Here is a 25,340-nt window from a genome sequence, read left to right on the forward strand (position 1 = left end):
ATGGAGAATAGAGGTGGAAAACGAAGCCAACCTTGGTCACAGAGATAGTGTACTGGGGTTGAATAGTGAGGTTGGTTATTTCTCTCTCTTCAGGGGATAATGAGAAGTGTGGGTTTAGTGCCAGAAGCATATGGGTAGACAGAAGAGAGGCTGAGAACAACCTCTTTAAAAATCTGCAAAGCCCAGTCCCAGGAAAAATACATCCATCCAACACAGTGCCATGCACGGACACCATTAATTCCCACCTCCCAGCAGCCAGTTCATAGACTCATAGAAGATCAGGGTTGGAAGGGACCTCAGGAGGTCATCTAGTCCAACCCCCTGCTCAAAGCAGGACCAATCCCCAGCCAAATCATCCCAGCCAGGGCTTTGTCAAGCCTGACCTTTAAAAACTTCTAAGGAAGGAGATTCCACCACCTCCCTAAGCTGCCCAGAGCTCCTGCACTGAGCTGTCAAGTCAGCCTTCAGCCACAGGAAGGTCACGGCAATTCACAGGTATGGCACCACAGCACAATTGCAGGCAACACCAAATTTCCCCTCCACTCCCACCTCATGCCCCATGTCAGCCTGGAAGGGGCATGGACCACACACATTTGCAGAAGACACAGGGTTCCAGCAGCCCTCAAAGGCCTCTTCTTTCCTCCTCTCCTCCAAGAGACAACTGGGGAGAGATGGAAAGACCCGGGGTGGCGGGGGGCCACAATGGAAGGGGAATGACAGAACTGAGAGGGCCCTTTCAGGAGAAGGGCTGGCAGGAGGCATTGAACACACCTTCCCAGCAGCTCCAACGCAAAATTCCACACCATTACTACATATTTTCAACATGAGAATTTGAGGTTCATGTTGGTAATTAGTCAAAAAGTTCAGGAAGTTTCATCGGCACCAACGGCTTTTCACATGGCTGTATTCATGCTTCGCTGTGCCATGGAGTTCTCCCTGCATTACATGTTTAAATTCCCCAATACAAAAGGATTTCTAAAAAAAAAGTAAAATGATGAAGTGAAAAAACCTACTCTGGTCATTACTCCCCCCATCTCCATTTCATGCTTTCATTTTTTACACTATTCTTTGCTAACTCACAAACTTGGTCTATGACACTTGGGTTTTTTTAAAAATAATCCTAATAAGGACCAAGAGAGCTGATGCTACCAGAACTATTACTTTGACTGTAAGCTCTTTGGGGCAGGGATCCTTTTTTTATCGTGTGTTGGTTTAGCACCTATCACAACGCAGAGCCTGGTCCATAACTGGGGCTCCTAGGAGCTACCACAACACAAGTGACAACGACTACTGCACATTTAGGCAGCACCCACACTAACAAAACTGGGAACTTTAATTTCCCGGGTTGCTGCTCCAAGCCAGTAACAGTAGTACAGAAAGGATTCTAGCATTTTTACCACTCTCTCATCTAAACCACTTCTGATTGAGGTTAGAGGACGTAGTGGTATAAATGCTTGAGTCCTGCCTACACTACAGTCTCCACCTTTGCTACCAAGAGTGGTGTTGCCCCAATTGAGAATTACGGGTCCTGATTTTTCTAGTGTAACTAAGGTCTTGGACTGTCAACTCTCTGTGGGCAACCACCATGCCTTCTTATGCATTATGGGTTTTAACTTCAGATAGGACCGTTATAATCCTTTTGTCTGACTTCCTGCATAATAAAGGCCATAGGTCAACACTCAGAAATTCCTGCATAGAGCCTAGTAACCTGTGGCTGAACTAGATCACCTCTTTTATGAAGACATCCAGTCCTGATTTAAAGACCTCAAGTGATGAAAAAAATACACCATATCCCCATAGCAAACTATTCCAAGGATTAATTACCCTCACTGTTTCTAACCTGAATTTTTCTAGCCTCAGTTTCCAGCCATTGGATTTTGCTATGCCTTTGTCTGAAAGATTAAGGAGTCCTGTAGTATCCTATATCTTGCTCCTTATGTAGGTATTATGTCCAGTGATCAAGTCACTCCTTAACCTTCACTTCAGTAAAAGGAATAGACTGAACTCTCTAAGCCTGTTTGGGATCGACGGGCCCTGCTATACAACAAATAATACCTTACAAAAAGATGGAACCTTTATCAACCATGCTCACTGTATATCTGGCCAGAGCGGTGTGTTGTGGGATCAGCACTCACAATGAATGACAAACATTGCGTCCCACCGAAATTTAAACCCTGAAGGCTAAACTAATTTAAGAGCGACGAGACAAAGGGAGTTCAATAAGGGTGAAAACCACCTATGCTGCAGCTAGGAAACAAAAATCCCTTGGCCCTTGCATGGGAGGAAATGCAAAAGCTACTTTCACATGCATCTTTCTTTCCAAACACCAGCTTTCATGCATCACTAATCCACCAAGGACAAGTAAGTGTAAGAAAACCCAATCCAACACTTATATTTGTAAATGGCATGGATTTCCTTCCCAGCTACCCAATAGCTCATCTAGAAAAACTCCATGTAACGTACAGACAATTGAACTGCCAACTCAAATTTGTCCTTACATACAGATTTGGGGAGGGGAGAGGGGGAGAAGGATTTTTACAAAGTGTTTCCATGGATTTTTATTTTTAAATTCCAGTGGAAAAGGTTTTTAAACGAACATTCCTCCTGTGATTATTGCAACACTTAGAACTCGAAAATGGCCATAAATAGGAGTTAAAATTGACAAGTTCATTTTCATTTTTCAGAGTAGCAGCCGTGTTAGTCTGTATTCGCAAAGAGAAAAGGAGTACTTGTGGCACCTTAGAAGCTAACAAATTTATTTGAGCATAAGCTTTCGTGAGCCACAGCTCACTTCATCGGATGCATTCACTGGAAAATCCAGTGTCCACCAGGAGGAAAAAATGCAAAGAGTACAGCTGCATAGTGAAAAATAAATTAGACGTAAGATCCTGAGCTTTTACAATCTAAATTATTAGTAACAAAGGTAAAAACAAATTCTCTGTGTGTTTTTCAAATGGATAGAGTGCTTTTAAATGGAACAAAGTGAATCTCTTTAGTGAGTTTCTTTTCATTCCATTTGAAGAGTCTTTAAAGATTCAATTTGTATATTGCACAAGTAGATAAATTAGAGCTGCTATGAAGCATGGCCCATACAGATTGCTAGAGTAAAGACTGCGTAGCTCAGTCTTACGGCACATTCTTCTAGTCAGTTCATAAAGAAGGATCAGTCTTGGTTGCAAATGGAGTTGTGCCCCACATAGGGTAAGCAAATGGAAGGAGAAACCCCCTTTGGAATGATGGCAGCTGCCCTCCCAGAGAGGAAAGGCTGGACCGCTGTATTTTTATAATGCAACTAATGTACCTAGAAACACTCCTCTTCCCTACCTCAACCCTCCCATGCACACATCCACTCTCTCTTAGGGAGCAGAATACAATTAGAATTTGTCATTCCTTGATCAAATAAACTCATTGAAAGGAGAGCCATCTTAATGGTTCAAATCTAGGAGATTAGGTGTGACACATTATATTTACTACAGCAAAGTCTGTGCCAATTTCTGTCAAGGGTTTTCCTGTTTGTGAGCTGAAAATTCAAAACAGGGGGATGCTCAGTGCGTGATGGAAAACAACCTTGTATGGCACAATGTCCAGAAATGGGGCAGAATCATGTCCCTGACGAGTGTAATTCTGTGCACTCTGAATGATCAAAAGGAATTTGCAGTGTAAAAATAAAATAGGTAATAGAGGAGATGGCATGTCAATTTCAGCATGCTACAGAAATTAAAGGCTAAGAATGCAAATACGGGTAGACAAAATGTTTTTTCCCCCACCTTAACTATAGGGATATACCACAGTCTTCACCCAATCAACGAGAATTGTATTATGCATCCATATATGCTGCCATAGCAGGGGCGTGACCAGATGCCATATAATATACTAAAATTTTTACAAGACCCATTTCAGACAGCTCCTAAGAAAAAGCCCATAAAGATACAAAATAATTATGCAGAAAATCCTAGTGAGGCTAATGTCTCTGTATCTCCAGGAGAAAGCAGACAGAACCGCAATACCAAGAAGGGATTTGTCTGTCTATTGTGTCCCTGCTCATGGCTGTTACTATGGTTATCAATTACATCAAACAAGGTGACTCAGACACTTAAAATACAGGGGGAAAGATAAAGTGCATTTTCCCCCATGCTCCAGTAATACCAAGATTTTAGAATAATGAAACGTAAAAATCACATAATATTAACCTGTGCCGTGTAACAAAGCAACATAACTCTTAGACTACATGACCCAAATAGCTCTCCTTCTATCCCCAATTTTATGAATAAAGGAGATAGTGACCATGCACAGAATACCTTTTACTTCTTAAAATGACAATTTTTTTTGAAGTGCCCCCACATTAAACAGGATCCTCTCTGTAATGTTGAAGATATGATGAACTGCAAAATATGGCACCTCAGATGTGAAAAGGAAAAAAAGCCCACCCTTTCTCTCTCCAGATCCACACCTACTGCAGTACCCACAGACAACCTATGATTTGCCATCACCCCCACAATCAAAAGCAGTCTCCCAAACAGGAAACCAAACCTGGCAGCAGGAATGAGATGGGGGGGGGGGATGTAGAGAAAAGTGGGAAGGAGGAGAAAAAATAAAAATTCCCCTATAAAATGCACCTGCAACCCTAGAGCCGCAACAGTGATTGCAACTTGCAGCAGGATGGGAATAAAGCATCCGTGTGAATTACATGAAATAGAAGACTGCTTTTAAGAAAAATCCCTTCGCAATTTAAAAAGCCAAGCTGGACCGGTACACACATTTATCCCCAAATAACGTTGCAGCTGAGTTTTAATACACAAGCAAAGGAAACAGTGACAGAAACCTCCATTCCCTGAACAGCTCACGCCACCAAACCCACCCTTTAGGTTCCAGCAGAGACACACCCCTACCCCATTTTATAATGCAAAAAGTCTCCACTGAATGCTGGGGGGGGGGGGGTTGGGAAGCAGGTACAACAACAGAAAAAGACCCTTACTGGAAATCGAAACAAATAGATTTTTTTTGTTATTAGATAGGTGCGCGTGTTGGGATTTTTCGGAGGCGGGAGGGGCCGCAAATCTCATTATTCTGCAAGCTGGATTCTGCAAATTAAAAAAAAAAAACAAAGCACCCTGTACAGGTTCCCTCTCTCTCTCTTTTTTTTTTTTTATATAAAGACTAAGGTGAATGCAAAGTGAATAATGCAGAGAGTGCATGGTAGCCCCACATAGCCATGGCACTGCACGCCCTCCACTCCCTGCCTCCCCCCTCCAAAACCTTTGCAGCGCGCACACACAGCCCCTTGCATTGCATTGCATTGCATGCAACTCCCCCCCCCCGCTCCAAAGCCCGTGCAGCGCAGACACCTCACACCCCATTGCATGCACCTGTGCCCTGCCCCAAGGTCTGCCGGTGCCCCCGCTCCCCCCGGGCGGGGTTTGCATTGGGTGGGGAGTCCCGGGCGCCTACCTGCCGCCGCGGCTGCTGCAGGGGGAGCTCGCTGGAGACGCGCAGCGAAGCCGGCTGGAAGGGAGGGGGGGAGCGGGGGAGTGACAGGAGAGAGCGCGCGCGCAGGCGGGGGCCGCGCGCGGGCGGGGGCGGGGGCGAGCGCAGGCTCCGGAACCTTCGCCGAGCGAGTGCCCGGCTCCTGGGGCGCCGCCAGAGGGAGCAGCGGCGCGCGCGCAAGCGGACAACGATCACCACCTCCTCTCGCAGGGGGAGGCGCATGCGCCCAGTCGCCGCCCGCGGGAGCACCAGGGCGCAAGCGTACAACGTCCCGAGCGCCACTCACTGACCGCTCACCCCCCGCCCCGCCCTTCAGAAACGCATGCGCGAGGCCGCCTTCGTCGTCGTCCGGCTCCTTTGAGGGAAGAGAATGTTTCTCCTGAGGGAACACGCGCCCCGAGGGGGGAGGGGCTGAGAGTCCTGGGGGACGGGCCTGGCCTGAGGGGGCGGGGCCTAGTCAGCAACCCCGCCCCCTTGTTACCCAACAGAGGGGGACCTGCCAGTCAGCCGCCTGCCGCTTTCCCTCAGACACCCCCCATTGCCGGCCCCTCCCCCCTCAAGTGCCCCCTCCCCCCTCAAGTGCCCCCTCACCGCAATTATCTGCCCCCTCCCCCCTCCGAGGCACCCCCAACCGCAATTATCTGCCCCCTCCCCCCTCCGAGGCGCCCCCACAACCGCAATTATCTGCCCCCTCCCCCCTCCGAGGCGCCCCCACAACCGCAATTATAGGCCCCTCCCCCCTCCAAGAACCCCCCACCGCAATTATCTCCCCCCTCCGAGGCGCCCCCACAACCGCAATTATCTGCCCCCTTCCCCCTCCGAGGCGCCCCCACAACCGCAATTATCTGCCCCCTTCCCCCTCCAAGGCGCCCCCACAACCGCAATTAGCTGCCCCCTTCCCCCTCCGAGGCGCCCCCACAACCGCAATTAGCTGCCCCCTTCCCCCTCCGAGGCGCCCCCACAACCGCAATTATCTGCCCCCTTCCCCCTCCGAGGCGCCCCCACAACCATCTGCCCCCTTCCCACTCTGAGGCGCCCCCAACCACAATTATCTGCCCCCTCCCCCCTCCGAGGCACCCCAACGGGCCCCCCCAACCATAATTATCTGCCCGCTTCCCTCCTCTAAGTGTCCCAAAACACCCCTCCTCACTGTACTAGATGCCCCTCAATTCCTCTGATCACCAGACCTAAGAAACCCCTTGCCCTTTTAAAACCAGGCACAGCCATAGCGTAGACTGGGTTTTAGGTAACTACCCATTTTTACCAATTTGGCAAAACAATCTGACGTTCCCCCATTGAAATGAAGGCAAAGTGGGGAACAGAACCCAGGGTTCAGGGTCTCAGCCTTTTGTTAGCCACTCAATTAAATATCTATCTATAATAAAATGGGCTATGGTTAAGAAAATAATCTGATCATGATGTGACAACTTATGGGGCATTTTCCACTGCAATTTCTCAATATACCTTCTCTTTTCTCCCTTTAGTACCTCTATCAGAAATCTGCTCCTAGATCACATGCTCTCTCTTGATTTGCACCTAACTTTATTTATTATTTTTGATAATCAGTCAACACCTTGGGCCATTCTCACAAAAGAATCCCCCTGCAGCTTCTCCACTAAATCCAATGACAAAGGATAAGTAACCATATAATAAAAGGCAATAATTCTACTGTGGGATCTCTGTTAAATTCAAGAGCAAGAACCTGAGTGAATTGTCTCTAGACCATACAGTGGAATTTGCTTGATACCTATTTGTAAAAAAATAAAAAATAAAAATTGAATAATCATCATCATAAAGATCCTTTCCTGAACACAACCGTGTAAAACACTAAAGCTTTGTAAAGCGTGAGAGTTAGAGTTTTCCTTATCCCACAAGTCCATGAACTACTGGGGAGCGTGGAGAAAGCAAAGGATGGGGCCAACAAAAGCAGCAGAGGCCAGTGTGTTTGTGTGATGTACGTAGCTAGCTACGTAACTTATCACTTTTGTTTTCTCAATACTGCACCTTTATGTTTCTCAGGAGCCTTTCTGTCTGCAGGGGCAGGTACCATGGGCTCAAGCCTGCAAGGTGATGAGTCTCAATCTAGACCACAGTTATAGCTCTAGTTAAGCACACCCCCTCCCTGTTGGCCGCTCACCAGATTGTTGTGGAGGAAATCCCAGACTTTGGATCCTCAAGTGTTTTACGTTTCCCAGGGTCTCCACAGGCCCACATGGTTTCCCCGTTGCATCTCTGGCACATGTCCTAGTCAAAAGAAAAGGAGTACTTGTGGCACCTTAGAGACTAACCAATTTATTTGAGCATAAGCTTTCGTGAGCTACAGCTCACGAAAGCTTATGCTCAAATAAATTGGTTAGTCTCTAAGGTGCCACAAGTACTCCTTTTCTTTTTGCGAATACGGACTAACACGGCTGTTACTCTGAAACATGTCCTAGTCACTGACTCTCAATCTGTTAACCCTTTGCAGAAATGGAGCCCCTCTATCTTAGACGCTGTCAAAGTCAGATTCAGGACTCACATAATTTGTCAGACCACTCTGTTTATTAGCAAAGCGCCTTGCTAATGCACCCAGATGTGAGCCCCTCTCTGAGGCCCAAGATAACTTATTTATACAGCTAAACCAAAGCCAATTTAACATAAGAGACAAAAGAAAGCAGAAACTGACAAATATACATACATATCTTATTTGCATACTAATGTTTACCAATCTCCTAGCTCAGTAGGAGTTCTAAGTTAATTAGTTTGAGGACCCATTGTCTCACACTCCTTAATGTTTCTCTTCCTGACAACTATATTTCAACAAACCCTTCAAGCAGCATTTCTTTAATGAATTATAATTTCAATATAATTCATTCTACTTTCACAACCCCCAGGTCCAGTGTAAAACACCCCCAGGGCTTAAATACACCCTTTCACAGAACTTGACCCAAAGGCACAAGCCTTCTGGTTTACCCCTTCCAGTGGCCATGTGGTAGGTGTAGCATTACACATAGAGACACTGTACTCAGAAGTCTAATACATTATTGATTCTGTATTTAATCACATGAGAGTTATACAGATCCATTAGAAAGAAAAAAATACACCCTGCACACAAATTTCCCCTCACTCTAGTTCACCGTTCCTTTGGGGGTCCTCGAAGGACCATCTGTGTTCAGGGTCCCCCTTCCCCAGTTCATCTAGCTCCTGCAAGACATCCTTCATCTTAAGCTGGTGAAAAAAGGGCAAAGGAAAGAGACCAAATAGAACAGTTTCTGTCATTTATAATCTTCCAGTTTCCTGTGTCAGATGCTTCCTAGTCATCCTCAACAGGTGACCATAGAGTCCTACCGGGTGCCTTCATTGCTAGGCAACCACCTCTGAGCAGGAGCCAGTCTTTTGTGAAGAGCTGTTAAATTTCAAGGGAAGACCATCCAGATATAATGACCCTATATTGCCAGTACTTTGCCACTACCCCCCTTGGAATTTTGGTCCCACATGGAAGTCAAAGGACAACAGAAGATGAAAGGGTGCACCTTCAAAATAGAGTTTGAAAGCTTACTAAAGACACATACAAGAAGTTCATAATCTCACACAGAATTCATAAATTGTACAGACAGATTCCCCAAGTGTTTGTAACAATTAAAGTATGTACTTAACTTTTTGCATGAGTTGTCCCATTGAGTTCATTTCTTACCAATGTGAGAAGGGTTTAAATTCAGTTCCCTGTGAACAAGCATCCCTACCCCCCACCCCACAACTAGCCCTTTTGCTGGCAATTGCTGAGGGATGAGCTCATACTAGTCTTTCAGTAATTATAAGGTAGTCCCTCCCAGTACACAAACACTGGGAATCATTGGTGCCTCATTGGTGAGACTCCCAACACAGGAGTCTCAAATTCAATTCCCAACCAACACACTGCTTAATTTCAAAGAGGAAGGAAAGCCCAGTAGTTAGGGTGATAGTATGGGATTTAGGAGAGCCAGGTTCATAGAGTTTAAGGCCAAAGGGACCACAAGATCATCTGGCCTGACCTCCTGTATGTCATAGGCCCGTAAAAACCACCTAGCCACCACCATACCAAGCCCAACAAACAAAATTAGACCAACGTATTACAGCTCTCTGGAGACAGACCCATTACATGCCATAGGCATAGAACAGGAGGAACCAAGATGCACTAATGCTCAAGGCCACTGCAGTGGCAGAGAACTGATTAGTTGAGATGTACCCAGATGATTCTAGGAAGTGACCTGTGCCCCACACTGCCAAGGAAGGAGACCCTCCACACTCCCCACAGTGTTCAAGTCACTGCTCTGCCATAGATTCCCCATGTGACTTGGGCAAGTCACTTAGGCCCAGATCCTTAAGGGTATTTAGGTTCCTAACTTTGTCTCTTTGTGCCTCAGTTTCCCATCTGTAACATGCAGATACTAGCATTGCCCTATGAGTACCTAAGATAGCTATAGGGTAAGGCCAACCTGGAAAACTTTTCCTGCCACTGCCCTGACAACTCTGTTGTGTGTCTAGGGAACTTCAGTCCCCAGAGCTACTAAACCAGTGCTGTTCCCTAGCATGAACATTTAAGAACAAGGCATTTCAGTGACATTGATTTATAATACTGGGGGAGGGGGGAAGCAATCTTGCTCTGAATCAAGGACATTAACTTGAAGATAGTGATCTTGCTTTGCATATTGCAGAAGATCCACAATAAAGACTTCTGATTTTCTTCCTCAGTGTACAACTATGATGCACATCTTAAACTTACACATCATTGAAATAAGTGCACTGCTCAAAGCCAAAATTCAGCCCTTGTATACTTACACAAGGTTTTCATGAGAACTACATATTTGCATCAGAGAGCACCTTGGCTTTTTGAAGTGCAGTTGCACAAAAATGTATCCCCCAGCAAAGAGGTTTCTTTCCTACGGACACTGGGCTTAATTCTGACCTTTGGACTCTTGTATTGGGAGATGGACTGGTGGATTTAATAGGTCTTTCCCATTTATAAAGTCTATGATTCCTCACAGTAGGGGCAAGACTGAGCCTATGAAGTACAGATCGTCATTGCTGTGAGCTTAGCATTCCATCTGCTACGCAGAGCTGCTACCAAGAGCAATTTACAGTGGAAGAGTGCTTAGAAAAATGAAGTAATCATATCACTGTTGTCAACAGGCAATTTCCTAGATATGTAGCAGTTGGGAGATGACTGAACTACCTGTCCTGTCTACCCACAGTGTCACACATATGTCAATAATGCTCTGCAAAACACATGGCTCTAAACAGTCCCCTTAATTTTTATTTGGAAAATTCATTGTGTGATAATAGTGAGGCTATCCAGGCAATATGTTTGCACCACTTCTCTAGCTGGTACACCATAAACCATCACTAGTCCACACATCTCTGGAATTGGAAGCATGCTATGAGAGCACCACAGATCAAACACTAGGGCAAGTTAGGGAATGTATCAAAGACCTGGAAACACTAAGGGACCCTGCCGCAGCACTAAAGCAGCGGGAGGGAGTTCTGGTGATGTTTGGAGAACCGCAGGAGCAGTGCAAGTCCCAGAGTGCTTCTGATCTCCCGGTGGAATGAACTCATGTTAATCAGCACATCTCCTGGCACTGCCCAATAGGTACAACATATAAACACTCTCAAAACAAAAAGAAAAGGAGGACTTGTGGCACCTTAGAGACTAACTAATTTATTTGAGCATAAGCTTTCGTGAGCTACAGCTCACTTCATCGGATGCATTCAGTGGGAACAGATTTCTTAAAGGCATAAAACCACATGTTCTTAGTTAAAGGTATATTTTAATTACTTCAGTGGAGACTATTCTAGTAAAGGGTCTTTTTACACTAAAAAAGTGGGTTGGTTAAAGATACCTATCTCTTCATCCCCAAAAGGAGTGGCAGAGTCTCGCTTTATACCCCAGCACTTGAACAGGGTACTGCCAGCCATCGGGGCGGAAGGGGGACCTGGAAGGCCTTCTATTTCCTCCTGTCAAGAAATACAAGACCCAGGCCCAAGGATCCCTCTTTCCGCTTCCCCAAAAGCAGGGATATGACAATTTCTTTCCTTTTCTGGATCGTGGGTGATTCACACAGTACAAAAACAATGAGGAGTCCTTGGGGCACCTTAGAGACTAACACATTTATTTGGGCATAAGCTTTCGTGGGCTAGAACCCACTTCATCAGGTGGGTTCTAGCCCACGAAAGCTTATGCCCAAATAAATTTGTTAGTCTCTAAGCATAGGTGCCAACTTCCCCTCTTTTCCGTGGGTGCTTGACCCCCCCCCTCTGCTCCCGCCCCTGCCCGCCTCTTCCTATCCCTTCCCCACCCCCATTCCAACTCCTTCCCCAAAGTCCCTGCCCCAATTCAACCCCTCCTTGCCCCTATTCCAACTCCTTCCCCAAATCCCCGCCCCGCCTCTTTCTGACCTCCTCCTCTGAGCACCTGACATTCCCACTTCTCCTCCCCCTGCCCCCGGAGTATGCAAACAGCTGTTTGGCAGCAGCCAGGTGGGAAACGCTAGGAGGTAGGCGGAGGAGCAGGCGCGCTTAGGAGGGGGAAGAGGAGGAGGAGGAGGGGCAGGGGGGCAAGCTTGGCTGCCGGTGGGTGCAGAGCACCCACTAATTTTTTCCCCATGGGTGCTCCAGCCCTGGAGCACCCACAGAGTCAGCACCTATGTCTCTAAGGTGCCACAAGGACTCCTCGTTATTTTTGCTGATACAGACTAACACAGCTACCCCTCTGAAACCTGTTGCACAATACAGTTAATCATGCTCTAAACTTTGCGTGAAAAGGATAAGCATGTACTTCGGAACCCCTCTAGAAGTCCTATTGGGTCCCACTCAAGAAAGCCTAGCTCTGCATCCACTGACAGGAAAGTGGAAATACAACTGGGCAACTCTAAGAGGCAAGAGTGTCCAGACAACTACTGGAATGTCAAAGATAGATAAAATTCCTCTTTAAAAAAAAAGGGTGGCGGGGGGTGGAGGAGGAGGTAAGTTGCCACTAGAACAGCTACAAATATTTCCTTGCCTCAGTCTCCCCCTGTTCTGAGCAGCCCCAATCATCTTTTCACTCAGATAGAAAAATGAGATAGTGAAGTCAACTGTAGTTTGGCAATTCACTTTAATAGGAGCAGGTCAAATGACAAACGGTTATTCCTTCCCCTTACGGATATCTGGGCACCAAGAGGGAAGTCATTTTTACTGCGATGGTCAGATCTCAAAAGCTAAGCAGAGCTGAGTTAGTACCTGTAAGGAAGACCTCTAGGAAACGCCCACATTCTGGGAACAGTTTCCTCGGCCTCAGTACTGAGCCATTGACTCTACATGGCATTAGGGGATACTGTGCTGCTCAGAGTGCCATCTTTCACGTGAGACACAAAAATAAGTTCATAACGACTTGTCATTAAAGGGCCTAGGACATGTATTGTAACCATATGGCTGTTAACTCTGGTGCGCTGGCCAAATTCCAACTTGGGTAATTCTATTCTGCCTCTCTAAATTGCCCCTACATTTCGAACTGAAAATGGGATTTTTAGGTTTTTCTTGTTGTTGTTTCTGCTGGAACTGTGACGAGCATAGCTGTGTGCTGTTAAAAAGCCATGAAGTTTCACCCTAGAAGTCAAGCGTTAGAGAAAACCATTCACCAGGTGTGACGAAGTGGGACTGTTCTTAATGTTTCCTCCGAATATTGTGGGGGTGCCTCAGTTTCTCCTATGCAGTTCTTAAGTATCTAGGTGGTGGGGTAAGGGTGTATGATCACTGCAGAGCCCTAGAGAGCAGGTGTGTACAGGTGTCTGGACACAGAGGATGGCCGACACCCTGTTTCCTGGCAACTGATGGCCTGGGCCCTTCCCCCCTGCAAGGTGAGAGCTAGAGGGTTGGAGAACAAAGGAATCAGGTGACCTCCTGGCCCGGGAAAGGAACAAAGCCCAGAGGAGGAGGGGCTGGAGGGAGTTTCAGTTTGGGGCTGGCTAGGACATGGAGTGAAGTGCAGATGTGGTTGTCTGGCTCACTGCCCTCCAAAATAGACCCAGCTGAGGGGTCCTGTTCTCTGCACCTACAAGCTCTGTGTTAGACCATGTTCCTGTCGTCTAATAAACCTCTGTTTTACTGGCTGGCTGAGAGTCACGTCTGACTGCGAAGTTGGGGTGCAGGACCCTCTGGCTTCCCCAGGAGCCCCGCCTAAGCAGACTCGCTGTGGGAAGCGCACGGAGGGGCAGAGGATGCTGAATGCTCCGAGGTCAGACCCAGGAAGGTGGAAGCTGGGTGAGCTGTGTGCCCTGCAGACAGGCTTCTCACCGGAAGGCGACTGCCCCAGAGTCCTGACTGGCTTCATGGGGAGCAGTTCCAGAGCATCGCCCGGGCACTCCGTGACACCAGGATCTTTGCTTCTGTATCTCAGGTTCCCCATCCACGAAGTGGGGACGATCATGCTGACCTATCTCATGGAGAAGTTGTGCAGCTTAATATTTTGAAACTGCTTTGAGATCTTGCTATAGGTACTACAGAAAGGCAAAGATTGACTGATTAGAATGACAGGTTTCAGAATAACAGCCGTGTTAGTCTGTATCCGCAAAAAGAAAAGGAGTACTTGTGGCACCTTAGAGACTAACCAATTTATTTCAGCATAAGCTGTAGCTCACGAAAACTTATGCTCAGACAAATTGATGTAGATGCAGCTTTTTATACTGGCTAAAGAACTCTTTTGCTGGTATAGCTTACACCAGTTCCCTGAACAAAATAAGCTGTACTCGCAAAACAATTTTTGCCAGTATAACCTTGCCTATGTTAGGGTTTCTGTCAGCACAGCTCTCAGTTGAGGATATTTTGATTTTCAGGCTGTGTGTGTGTTTCGTGGTGGTTTGTTTTGTTTTTCGCCTAAACAGTCCTCACCAAATAGCTATGCTGGCAAAACTTTTAAAGGTAGACCAGGCCTTGCTTTGGTTTCAGCTGGGTTTATTTTGATTTAGCTTAGGGTTGGTTAGCAACTAATAAATTAAATACACTAATAAATTAGTCTCGAAGGTGCCACAAGTACTCCTTTTCTTTTTATTAGAATGACTTATTTACTTTGAATAGTAGGAAAAATTACCATTGATTTCTACATAATTCTCTTTATTTTTAGCCTAGTTCAGCAGGATCTCAAAGTTGTCCTCTGATAGCCAGTCTATAGCCTTTGTTAAATTAATTTGGTGAGTCTCGGTCCTCTGCCTAGAGGACAAATGATGTTTTTGTGATGTGACCATTTCAGTGCGGGGGAATGGGTATGCGAAGTGATCCCTCTATACAAAGTAGTATGTAAAATGGTTTGGGAGCCTTCAGGATAAAAGGCTATTTAAATGCAACCATTAATACAATCATTTTTGTAATAATTTCTCAGGTTTTTTTTTTTTTAAATGTAAGCTTCATATCCTGACAGTGCACTGTATGTTGGGCCTTGTCCACACACAAACTTGTACTAGTTTAGTATAATCTGTGTGGACACTCTTATTTCAGTTGAAGGGTGGGTTTTAGGTTTAGTTAACGCCTGTTGCTAACCAACCCTAAGCTAAATCAAAATAAACCCAGCTGAAACCAAAGCAAGGCCTGGTCTACCTTTAAAAGTTTTGCCAGCATAGCTATTTGGTGAGGACTGTTTAGGCGAAAAACAAAACAAACCACCACGAAACACACACACAGCCTGAAAATCAAAATATCCTCAACTGAGAGCTGTGCTGACAGAAACCCTAACATAGGCAAGGTTATACTGGCAAAAATTGTTTTGCGAGTACAGCTTATTTTGTTCAGGGAACTGGTGTAAGCTATACCAGCAAAAGAGTTCTTTAGCCAGTATAAAAAGCTGCATCTACACTAGGAGGGTTTGCTGGTATAGCTACACTGGCAAACCCTTTCTAGCACAGATCAGGCCTAAGAGCATCCCATCCACCCAACATTTTTCAACAGTTTAAACTAAGTTAAACCCCTGCAATGCTGCTAGAAGTCACTCGCAGCTTGTCTAAAGAGGCCTCGTGTTAGCCACAATGCGAATAACCTCTTCCAAGAGTTTTTAGCAAGGGGAAGCACGATAGAGGTTTCTGAAACACTTCCACCTTCTGCGACTGCCCCTTGACACTCCCTGCCAGAATCCTTTCCTTAACAGGGGATAACAGACGATCTCCATGTAACTTATTTAAAAAGAATGCACCCGAATAACGTGCATATGCTGTCAAAGACAACGAACAGGCCAGATTTTCATAAGCATTCAGCACGTGGTGCTTTGAAATCCGGTCACAAGTGTCACAGTGGGAGCTGCACTCTTTTGAAAGTCTAGCCCCAGGACCACATTGACAATTTGCACCAAGTCTCCCACTGTCCTGCTACCACTAGCGATGGTTGGAATGCTAGCGTTCACCCCGGGTTGCCTAGACCTGCTCTGAGCAGGGCAAAACCAGGCTGGACTTCACACTGTGCCGAGTACCATAGAATCATAGAATATCAGGGTTCGAAGGGACCTCAGGAGGTCATCTAGTCCAACCCCCGGCTCAAAGCAGGACCAATCCCCAGCTAAATCATCCCAGCCAGGGCTTTGTCAAGCCTGACCTTAAAAATATCTAAGGAAGGAGATTCCACCACCTCCCTAGGTAACGCATTCCAGTGTTTCACCACCCTCCTAGTGAAAAAGTTTTTCCTAATATCCAACCTAAACCTCCCCCACTGCAACTTGAGACGATTACTTGTTGTTCTGTCATCAGCTACCACTGAGAACAGCCTAGATCCATCCTCTTTGGAACCCCCTTTCAGGTAGTTGAAAGCAGCTACCAAATCCCCCCTCATTCTTCTCTTCCGCAGACTAAACAATCCCAGTTCCCTCAGCCTCTCCTCATAAGTCATGTGTTCCAGTCCCCTAATCATTTTTGTTGCCCTCTGCTGGACTCTTTCCAATTTTTCCACATCCTTCTTGTAGTGCGGGGCCCAAAACTGGACACAGTACCCCAGATGAGGCCTCACCAATGTTGAATAGAGGGGAACGATCACGTCCCTCGATCTGCAGGCAATGCCCCTACATATACATCCCAAAATGCCATTGGCCTTCTTGGCAACAAGGGCACACTGTTGACTCATATCCAGCTTCTCGTCCACTGTAACCCCTAGGTCCTTTTCTGCAGAACTGCTGCCTAGCCATTCGGTCCCTAGTCTGTAGCGGTGCATGGGATTCTTCCGTCCTAAGCGCAGGACTGTGCACTTGTCCTTGTTGAACCTCATCAGATTTCTTTTGGCCCAATCCTCTAATTTGTCTAGGGCCCTCTGTATCCTATCCCTACCCTCCAGCGTATCTACCTCTCCTCCCAGTTTAGTGTCATCTGCAAACTTGCTGAGCGTGCAATCCACACCAGCCTCCAGATCATTTAGGAAGATATTGAACAAAACCAGCCTGAGGACCGACCCTTGGGGCACTCCACTTGATACTGGCTGCCAACTAGACATGGAGCCATTGATCACTACCCGTTGAGCCCGACAATCTAGCCAGCTTTCTAGCCACCTTATAGTCCATTCATCCAGCCCATACTTCTTTAACTTGCTGGCAAGAATACTGTGGGAGACCGTGTCAAAAGCTTTGCTAAAGTCAAGGAACAACACGTCCACTGCTTTCCCCTCATCCACAGAGCCAGTTATCTCATCAAAGAAGGCAATTAGATTAGTCAGGCATGACTTGCCCTTGGTGAATCCATGCTGACTGTTCCTGATCACTTTCCTTTCCTCTAAGAGCTTCAGAATTGATTCCTTGAGGACCTGCTCCATGATTTTTCCAGGGACTGAGGTGAGGCTGACTGGCCTGTAGTTCCCAGGATCCTCCTTCTTCCCTTTTTTAAAGAGGGGCACTAAATTAGCCTTTTTCCAGTCGTCCGGGACTTCCCCGGATCGCCATGAGTTTTCAAAGGTAATGGCCAATGGCTCTGCAACCATATCTGCCAACTCCTTTAGCACTCTCGGATGCAGCGCATCCGGCCCCATGGACTTGTGCTCGTCCAGCTTTTCTAAATAGTCCCGAACCACTTCTTTCTCCACAGAGGGCTGGTCACCTCCTCCCCATGCTGTGCTGCCCAGTGCAGTATTCTGGGAGCTAACCTTGTTCCTGAAGACAGAGGCAAAAAAAGCATTGAGTACATTAGCTTTTTTCACAAATCCTCTGTCACTAGGTTGCCTCCCTCATTCAGTAATGGGCCCACACTTTCCTTGACTTTCTTCTTTTTGCTAACATACCTGAAGAAACCTTTCTTGTTACTCTTAACATCTCTTGCTAGCTGCAACTCCAGGTGTGATTTGGCTTCCTGATTTCACTCCTGCATCCCCCAGAAATATTTTTATACTCTTCCCTGGTCATTTGTCCAATCTTCCACTTCTTGTAAGCTTCTTTTTTGTGTTCAAGATCAGCAAGGATTTCACTGTTAAGCCAAGCTGGTCGCCTGCCATATTTACTATTCTTTCTACACATCGGGATGGTTTGTCCCTGTAACCTTAATAAGGATTCTTTAAAATACAGCCAGCTCTCCTGGACTCCTTTCCCCCTCATGTTATTCTCCCTGAGGGAGTCAAAAGTCTGCTTTTCTGAAGTCCAGGGTCCATATTCTGCTGCTCTCCTTTCTTCCCTGTGTCAGGATCCTGAACTCGACCATCTCATGGTCATTGCCTCCCAGGTTCCCATCCACTTTAGCTTCCCCTACTAATTCTGAAGCTTTCCAATTCTAAAGCTTCAGTTCTGAAGCTTAATGCACAATACTTCCACAGAGGGATTTCAAATTTAGCAGGCTTCATTTCCATCAGCTCGGAACTGGGCATACCATATTTGCAGCCCAGACACTGCTTTCTTGAACTCACAGAATCAATTTACACGGCATTTTCAGAGAAAGGCAAATGGAACAAAGAGGCAAATCTGCATTATACCTCTAGAAACCCCACTGAAGCTAAAGGGATTACCCTGCTGGAAGTCAAGGGGTAAAACCTGGTTCTCTTTCAACACACAGGCTGAGCAGGCAGGATGACTCAGCAGAAAACAAGAGCATCACATCACAAGGTCTTTTCCTCAAGGGATAAGGATAACAAGTGCCAATTGATTGCTCTTTTTTCTGAGCACCTGTATAAGAAGAGGACAGCAGCTGAGTTGGAGTTAACCTGTTGTTCACCAAAAGCCAGGTCGTTCCTTTGCACTCTGTCTTATATGCTGAGACAAGACCTTTTAGCGAAATATTACCTTTAAAAAAAAAAAAAAGGGCAAGGGGCACTGTAGAGACAATATTAAGCCTGCCAGTTGAAAACAGAAGCTAGAAGGGCCCGTGTGGCTCTTTTTAAAATAAACACTGCACTTCTAAGTCTTTTGTTGCATAGTGCTCTTCAATGCATCTAGCACTTGTATATCTAGAGGAAGCAGTATCTAGTGGTTACACTACAGGGTTGGGGTTTACAAGTTCGCAGGCTTGGCCATCACTGGGAGAGCCTGGGCAAGTCCTTTAGCCTCTTTTCCTCAGTTTCCCCATGTATGTAATGTGGATAGTATCTTCCTGCCACACAGAGGTGTTGTGAGAGTAACGTAATTGAAGAATGCAAAAAACAAACAAACAAACCACAACCAAAAAACACCAAAATGAGACCCTCTTAGGGAAGATGCTACAGAAGGGTAAAGTAAACGTATCATGAGTTTGGATAGTTTGCAAAATCCCATTAATTTTCATTTACCCAACTTGGTAGCATCGGACAGTTTTTCTCACTGCTGTTCAGTGGCCTATAGGAAACAAGTTTGTGGCCTCTCAGTCTAATTCCTGGTGGTGGTTTTTGGGTTTGTAAACCTGTCCATCACAGGTGGCATGAGTTATTCCCTTTGTTGACAGCCTCCACAGGGAGGCCAGTGACCGACAGGGCCCTCTTATCCCTAGAGATAAGAGGGCACTATGGAGAAAGCCTGCATGGAGTTACCTGTTTTGTCGTTAGACACAGGACTTCATTCTCAGGATTCAAATAGGCGAGCACCTCTTACCAAAATGAGATTCATTACAAAGACACAAAGCCCCACACTGGTAATGCTTACCTTGTAACATCTTCCACTACCAACCTGACGAATCCTCTGGCTTCATATTGTTGCCCCTTGGCCAAGTGGTAGCAGATTTTTGGTGTCTTGGAGGTCGGTTTCCTGCTTGCAGTAGAAACTAATGATAGGAAAACAGGTATTTTCTTAGTGTATTTTCTATATTCATCAAGTGTGCACAAGTCCTAGGGAGAGGAGTTAAATCTGGCTCTTAAATAAACCAAGAAAGCTCATAACCTAGTACTACCAAGGGGTAGGTTTTGCAGTGAAGAAGCTGTTAGAAGCGTCTGTACATCAAGCCTTAAAATGGTTTTGAGCACCATCTGCTGTCATCCCTAAATAATGCAACTCTGAACTGGCTATCAAACCAGCCCTTCGCTTTCTACAGAGACATACGCACCATCTGCCACTTCAGAGTTACACGATGCCAAAATTTATCCCCGACTCCACCGAAACTATACCAATGGAGCGATGCTGGAGATTAGTTTGTCTCACTAGTTCTAGACCACTTGCTGTGTGTACTCTCAGAGCTACGAATGTCCACACCTGGTGAACGGCTACAGCACAATGCATCGTTACGTTACATACAAACGGTGTCCTAATATGTGTTGTAAAAAGTATTAAGTGGCAAGACAGCAGGTAATAATAGATGGTGTCCATTATAGAGAACGTTGGGGTGCAGATAGTGTGTGCTGGAAAAATTTGCATCTAACAGGAAGAGAAACATGGAGGTGAGAACTTTACCAGTTATGAAGGCTTAAGGTAGGCTGGGCAGCCTGGAGTCACAGACCCCTCTCAGGGAGTCCTGGGGGGTTTAGTTGTTGGCAAGGGGTCACATGGCCAAGCATCATGCTATACTTTCTGACTAAGGAACACAGAGCGAAGAATAAGCCATCTCCAACCTGGGATGTTTTCCTGCTCTCGCTAGGCTGTGCGTCACGCAAAGTAGGAATGTTTTTGGGGTGGGGGTGACCTAAGACATGCAGCTTAAGATTTCAAATTCAGAACTAATCTTAGGGGTTCATTCTGTTTGTTTTTCCTTCTGAGATTGGAGTGGAAACAGCCCTGACAGTTTGTTCAACCCCTTCTCTAGGAGGGGACACACACAGCTGAGTCCCAGATTGGGCTGCACTACCAAGACTCCAGGGGCCCGGCTAGGTCAGGGAATAGGATACAGGACCTTTCACCTCTAAATGCCAGCGCCAAATGTGACCCTGGGGAGAGTCACATTCCCATCTGATGCCATCTCACTCCATGTCCCAGAGGAAGTGATCCCATAGCTGCAGACTGACAATTGGCATTAGCTACCCCTCACTTGCAGCCTCAGCTGACACACCAAGGGCTGAGTGGCCTTCCCGCTCCACCCCCCTTAGAAAGGGCTCCCCCAAGGCAGGGGAAGGTGTATTGGCTGGACACAGCAACCACGAACCCTTAGCAGGAGATAGGCGCATGTAGTCCTACATTCCTCACCCATGTGTGACCAAGCCACTTGCTACCCCACCCCACCCAGACCCACATGATCCTAACTAAATTTGAGAAACAGGAGATGAGGGACTTGGTTCACAGAGGACTCTGGCCAGCTCAGGCAGCTGGGAGGAGCATCTCAGGAGGACACACCACAAAGACATCCTGCTCCATGGATAGAGGGGGGTCCTGAGATCACCTGGGCACCACTCAGAGGATAGAGTGAGTGTGACTGCATCGCTTACCCACCAGCTGTTCAACAGGACTGCCTGGAGCACGTTGGGTCCCAGGCCTAGACCCAAGGCCAAAAAAAGCAGCATGAGGCTGAAGAAACAGTGAACATTTCCACTTCCCACTCCATATGAACCCTCCAGCCTAACTGCGTGCCTGACTCCACTGGGAAGCTAGGACTTGGGGCTTTTGCAGAGCTCACCCCCAGCCAGTCACAACACATCAGACCTCTAGGGCGCACAAGCTTTCCCCTTCCCAGGCCCTCCAGCTCAAAGATAGCTCCAAAGCTCTGGAGCTTGCTGATCCTCTCCAACTTACCAATGGCAGCTACAATCTGCATATCCAATCAGAGCTGCAGTCTCAGCAAAGCACTTTCTATAAGTCAGAGACACGCACAAGCACCAGGACAAGTCAGGCAGCTACTGCAGGCAGTTTCCCCACAGTCACATACACACATGTGGGAGGTACTACAGAGAGAAGGGACTAGGCCTCTGGACCTAGTCTCTCTAGACCAGGTCATTGACCAGAATGAGTCAGTTTCTACGAGCCTAGCTCTTTGGGCCCCACACCCTGAATTCTCTGACTGGAGTAGGAAATGCTGAACCCTTGGAAAGCAGGTTTCAGAGTAGCAGCCATGTTTGTTTGTATCCGCAAAAAGAAAAGGAGGACTTGTTATTATTTATTATTATTTATTTATTAGAGCATAAGCTTTCGTGAGCTACAGCTCACTTCATCAGATGCATTCATGTCTCTGGAGAAAGAATGGCTCTAAAGCACCTGTGCTTAAAGGAGGACGTAGCTCCCTACTGAGGCACACAAAGGTGAGCCTATAGGTAGATTGAGAAGGTTCCTACAGGAGCACCATGCCCCGAGTAGGAAGGGGTTCCAAGGAAATCCCCTTGGATTGGGTTTATACTCACAGTCAATATCAACAAGACCAAATAGTTGCTTACGCTGTATGGGCAAGATTTCTCGGGGCTTCAGTTTCCCCCCAAGTCTAATCAGCAGATCACACTCTGCTCCCAGAACCAGGAAAGGAACCCAGGAGTCCTGACTTCCACTCCCCTACTGCTTTTGCTTGTAGGCCATACTGGGCCATGATCTGAGCAGCATATCTATGGAAGCACTAGACCCCAGGAGAAGAAAGGCTAAAGGGATTTTCCTTCAAACCAAAGAACATGTCAGCCTGTGAGACATAAGCATAACTAATGTGCACTCCAGAACTCCCAATGAAAAGCAACATACATCCTAAGGACCATCCCCAATGCAGCAACTAACAGAAATCAAAACAGCAAACATCTTCTAGCCTTAATTTCCTTGTTCATCCCACTATTCTATCTATCCCTCCCAATCTCATATTCAGCTACCCTACCCATGCAGTCTGTATTTTAAGGGCACCAGATGCTTCTGCTTTCCCAGCATGCTCTGCTGTTTGTTTTTAAAAAGCCTCAGCTGGCAACTAATGCCTGCTTTTCAGCTATGAGAAACATGCTTGTTAGGAGCAGATTCCTAATCTTCTGTCTGCTAGCCTCCAGGAAAAGGGGAGGGTCCATTCCACAGCCCTAGCACAACAAAAGTCTAGCTTATTATGCCCTGATTTATCCCCCAACAATAACTTGCCCAGTCAGGCAAACTACAATCCAGAGCTGAGACCAGCACCTCAAGGAAGGGCTTCCATTCCTACTCAGCTTCTCTAACCATTAGACACAGCTCTCCCAGGGCTCTAACAATTAGATGACCCTCTCTTCAAGGGGGGAAGAGAGCTAAGGTGGGAGACTATAGTGGAAAGTGTCAGACATCTGGGTCTAATGGACATCGTCAGCTTCAACTATGAGAAAAATAACAAATATGCTCTGTAGCTCATTAGCAATGCCCTGAGACATGCGGGCCTGCTGTAAATGCTATTGTTACTCCTTCAGGAATGAGTCTTACCTTCTCAGTGTTCAGTTTATTCAATCAAGTTCTGAGCACTTGGGAGCTCACACAAGCAGGGTCTTTCAGAGGCTTGTTCACCTGCACATCCACCAATGTGATATATGCCATCATGTGCCAGCAATGCCCCTCTGCCATGTACATTGGTCAAACTGGACAGTCTCTACATAAAAGAATAAATGGACACAAATCAGATGTCAAGAATTATAACATTCATAAACCAGTCGGAGAACACTTCAATCTCTCTGGTCACGCGATTACAGACATGAAAGTTGCGATATTACAACAAAAAAACTTCAGTTCCAGACTCCAGCGAGAGACTGCTGAATTGGAATTCATTTGCAAATTGGATACAATTAACTTAGGCTTGAATAGAGACTGGGAGTGGCTAAGTCATTATGCAAGGTGACCTATTTCCCCTTGTTTTTTCCTACTCCCCCCTCCCCAGATGTTCTTGTTAAACCCTGGATTTGTGCTGGAAATGGCCCACCTTGATTATCATACACATTGTAAGGAGAGTGGTCACTTTAGATAAGCTATTACCAACAGGAGAGTGGGGGCGGGAGAAAACCTGGATTTGTGCTGGAAATGGCCCAACTTGATTAACATGCACATTGTAAGGAGAGTGATCACTTTAGATAAGCTATTACCAGCAGGAGAGTGGGGTGGGGGGAGGTATTTTTTCATGCTTTGTGTGTATAAAAAGATCTTCTACACTTTCCACAGTATGCATCCGATGAAGTGAGCTGTAGCTCACGAAAGCTTATGCTCAAATAAATTGGTTAGTCTCTAAGGTGCTACAAGTACTCCTTTTCTTTTTGCGAATACAGACTAACACGGCTGTTACTCTGAAACTTCCCCTCTCTGGACACACTGGCAATCTCCTCCATGTGTTGTTTTCAAGTATCCTTCAGACAATCAAGTGCTGCACCCTGCTCTGAAGGGACAATTCCCATTAATCAAAATATAAACAATAAAACAAGTATACACACAACATCCAAATTCATTCATTGCAGAGGAGGGATAGCTCAATGGTTTGAGCATAGGCCTGCTAAACCCAGGATTGTGAGTTCAATCCTTGAGTGGGGCCATTTAGGGATCTGGGGCAAAAATTGGGGATTGGTTCTGCTTTGAGCAGGGGGTTGGACTAGATGACCTCCTAAGGTCCCTTCCAACCCTGATAGTCTATGTCTTAATACGGTGTTTTCCAATACAAATCATTTAAACAATTACAATCATTCCAAGGGCCTCACAGTCACTTAAGAGAGGCCACAAGTATGATCTACCGCAGCGGTTCTCAAACGATGGGTCAGGACCCCAGAGGGTCAGGGGTCGCCAGTGCAGGCATTAGACTTGCTGAGGCCTGGGGCCGACGCCAGAGCCCCATTGCCTCGGACCAAAGCCCAAGAGCTTCAGCCCTGGGCGGCAGAGCTCAAGCTTCAGTTTCAGCCCTGAGCAGTGGGGCTGAAGCCCATGGGCGGCGGGACTCGGGTAGGCTCAAGCTTTGGTCCCCCTTCCCGAGGTCATATAGTCATTTTTGTTGTCAGAAGGGGGTCGCGCTGCAATGAAGTTTGAGAACCCCCGGTTTAGTGGTTAGGACAGTGGTGACTAACAGGAGTGTCAAGATTTGGCACATTCATTCTGAAAGGCAGTATAAGTGAGTGGATGAGACTTGGTGCCGGCATATTAGGAAGCTGCCCGAAGTGACCTTATGCAGCCTCTCAGTTACTTTATTTGTAAAATGGGGAAATGATACTTGTCTCCCTCCTGGAGTTGGGATGCCAGGCCTTACCAGTAAGAAGGGTTGTGGCCTCCACAGAAATATTAACAGGAGTCAGTCAGTAGAGGAGATGACACTAGAACCTCTCTCCTCTTGCAGCCCCTTCAGCCTAGCGCTCCACCGTGGAGGAACATCAGCTCCCTGACACTCTACCTCCCCCCTTCCCAGGAGGCAGAAGCTCCCTGTGAATGGCGTTTGTGTGGAGGGACAGGAAGGGGAGCGAGGAGCGGGCACGGAGACTCGGTGGGGTTGGTTTACTTGGCTGCCTGTGGTGCATGTGTACACAGGGTGTGTGGAAGTCGCTCTGCTTCTGCCTTGCCCTGGGGGACGTGGCCTGGGTTTGCACTGGCCACAGACTCCCTCTTTGGCTGGCACGCTGTGGTGTACGTGTCTGGAGTTTGT

At 46.6% G+C, this 25,340-nt stretch overlaps 1 protein-coding gene across 27 annotated transcripts in view; it reads right to left on the minus strand.

Annotated features, from left to right (window-relative positions):
- The window catches only part of MAPT (microtubule associated protein tau), a 100,983-nt gene extending 95,262 nt beyond the window's left edge, over positions 1 to 5,721 (minus strand). For 16 of the 27 annotated variants that reach the window (XR_006287665.1, XR_006287664.1, XM_043536812.1 and 13 more), the window contains exon 1: positions 5,367 to 5,721. Coding sequence is in view for 15 of the 27 variants with exons in the window: in XM_043536812.1 (XP_043392747.1) it covers positions 5,367 to 5,706 (340 nt within the window). In the remaining 12 variants the exon portion in view is untranslated. Of the gene's footprint in view, positions 1 to 4,975; positions 5,079 to 5,366 lie in introns of those variants that run through there. The other 11 variants (XM_043536824.1, XM_043536821.1, XM_043536823.1 and 8 more) reach the window with 4 other exon arrangements.
- Positions 5,722 to 25,340: the final 19,619 nt, after the last annotated feature.

The sequence above is a fragment of the Chelonia mydas genome, chromosome 27 (genome assembly GCF_015237465.2).
Source record: "Chelonia mydas isolate rCheMyd1 chromosome 27, rCheMyd1.pri.v2, whole genome shotgun sequence".
In the NCBI taxonomy this organism is placed as follows: domain Eukaryota; kingdom Metazoa; phylum Chordata; order Testudines; family Cheloniidae; genus Chelonia; species Chelonia mydas.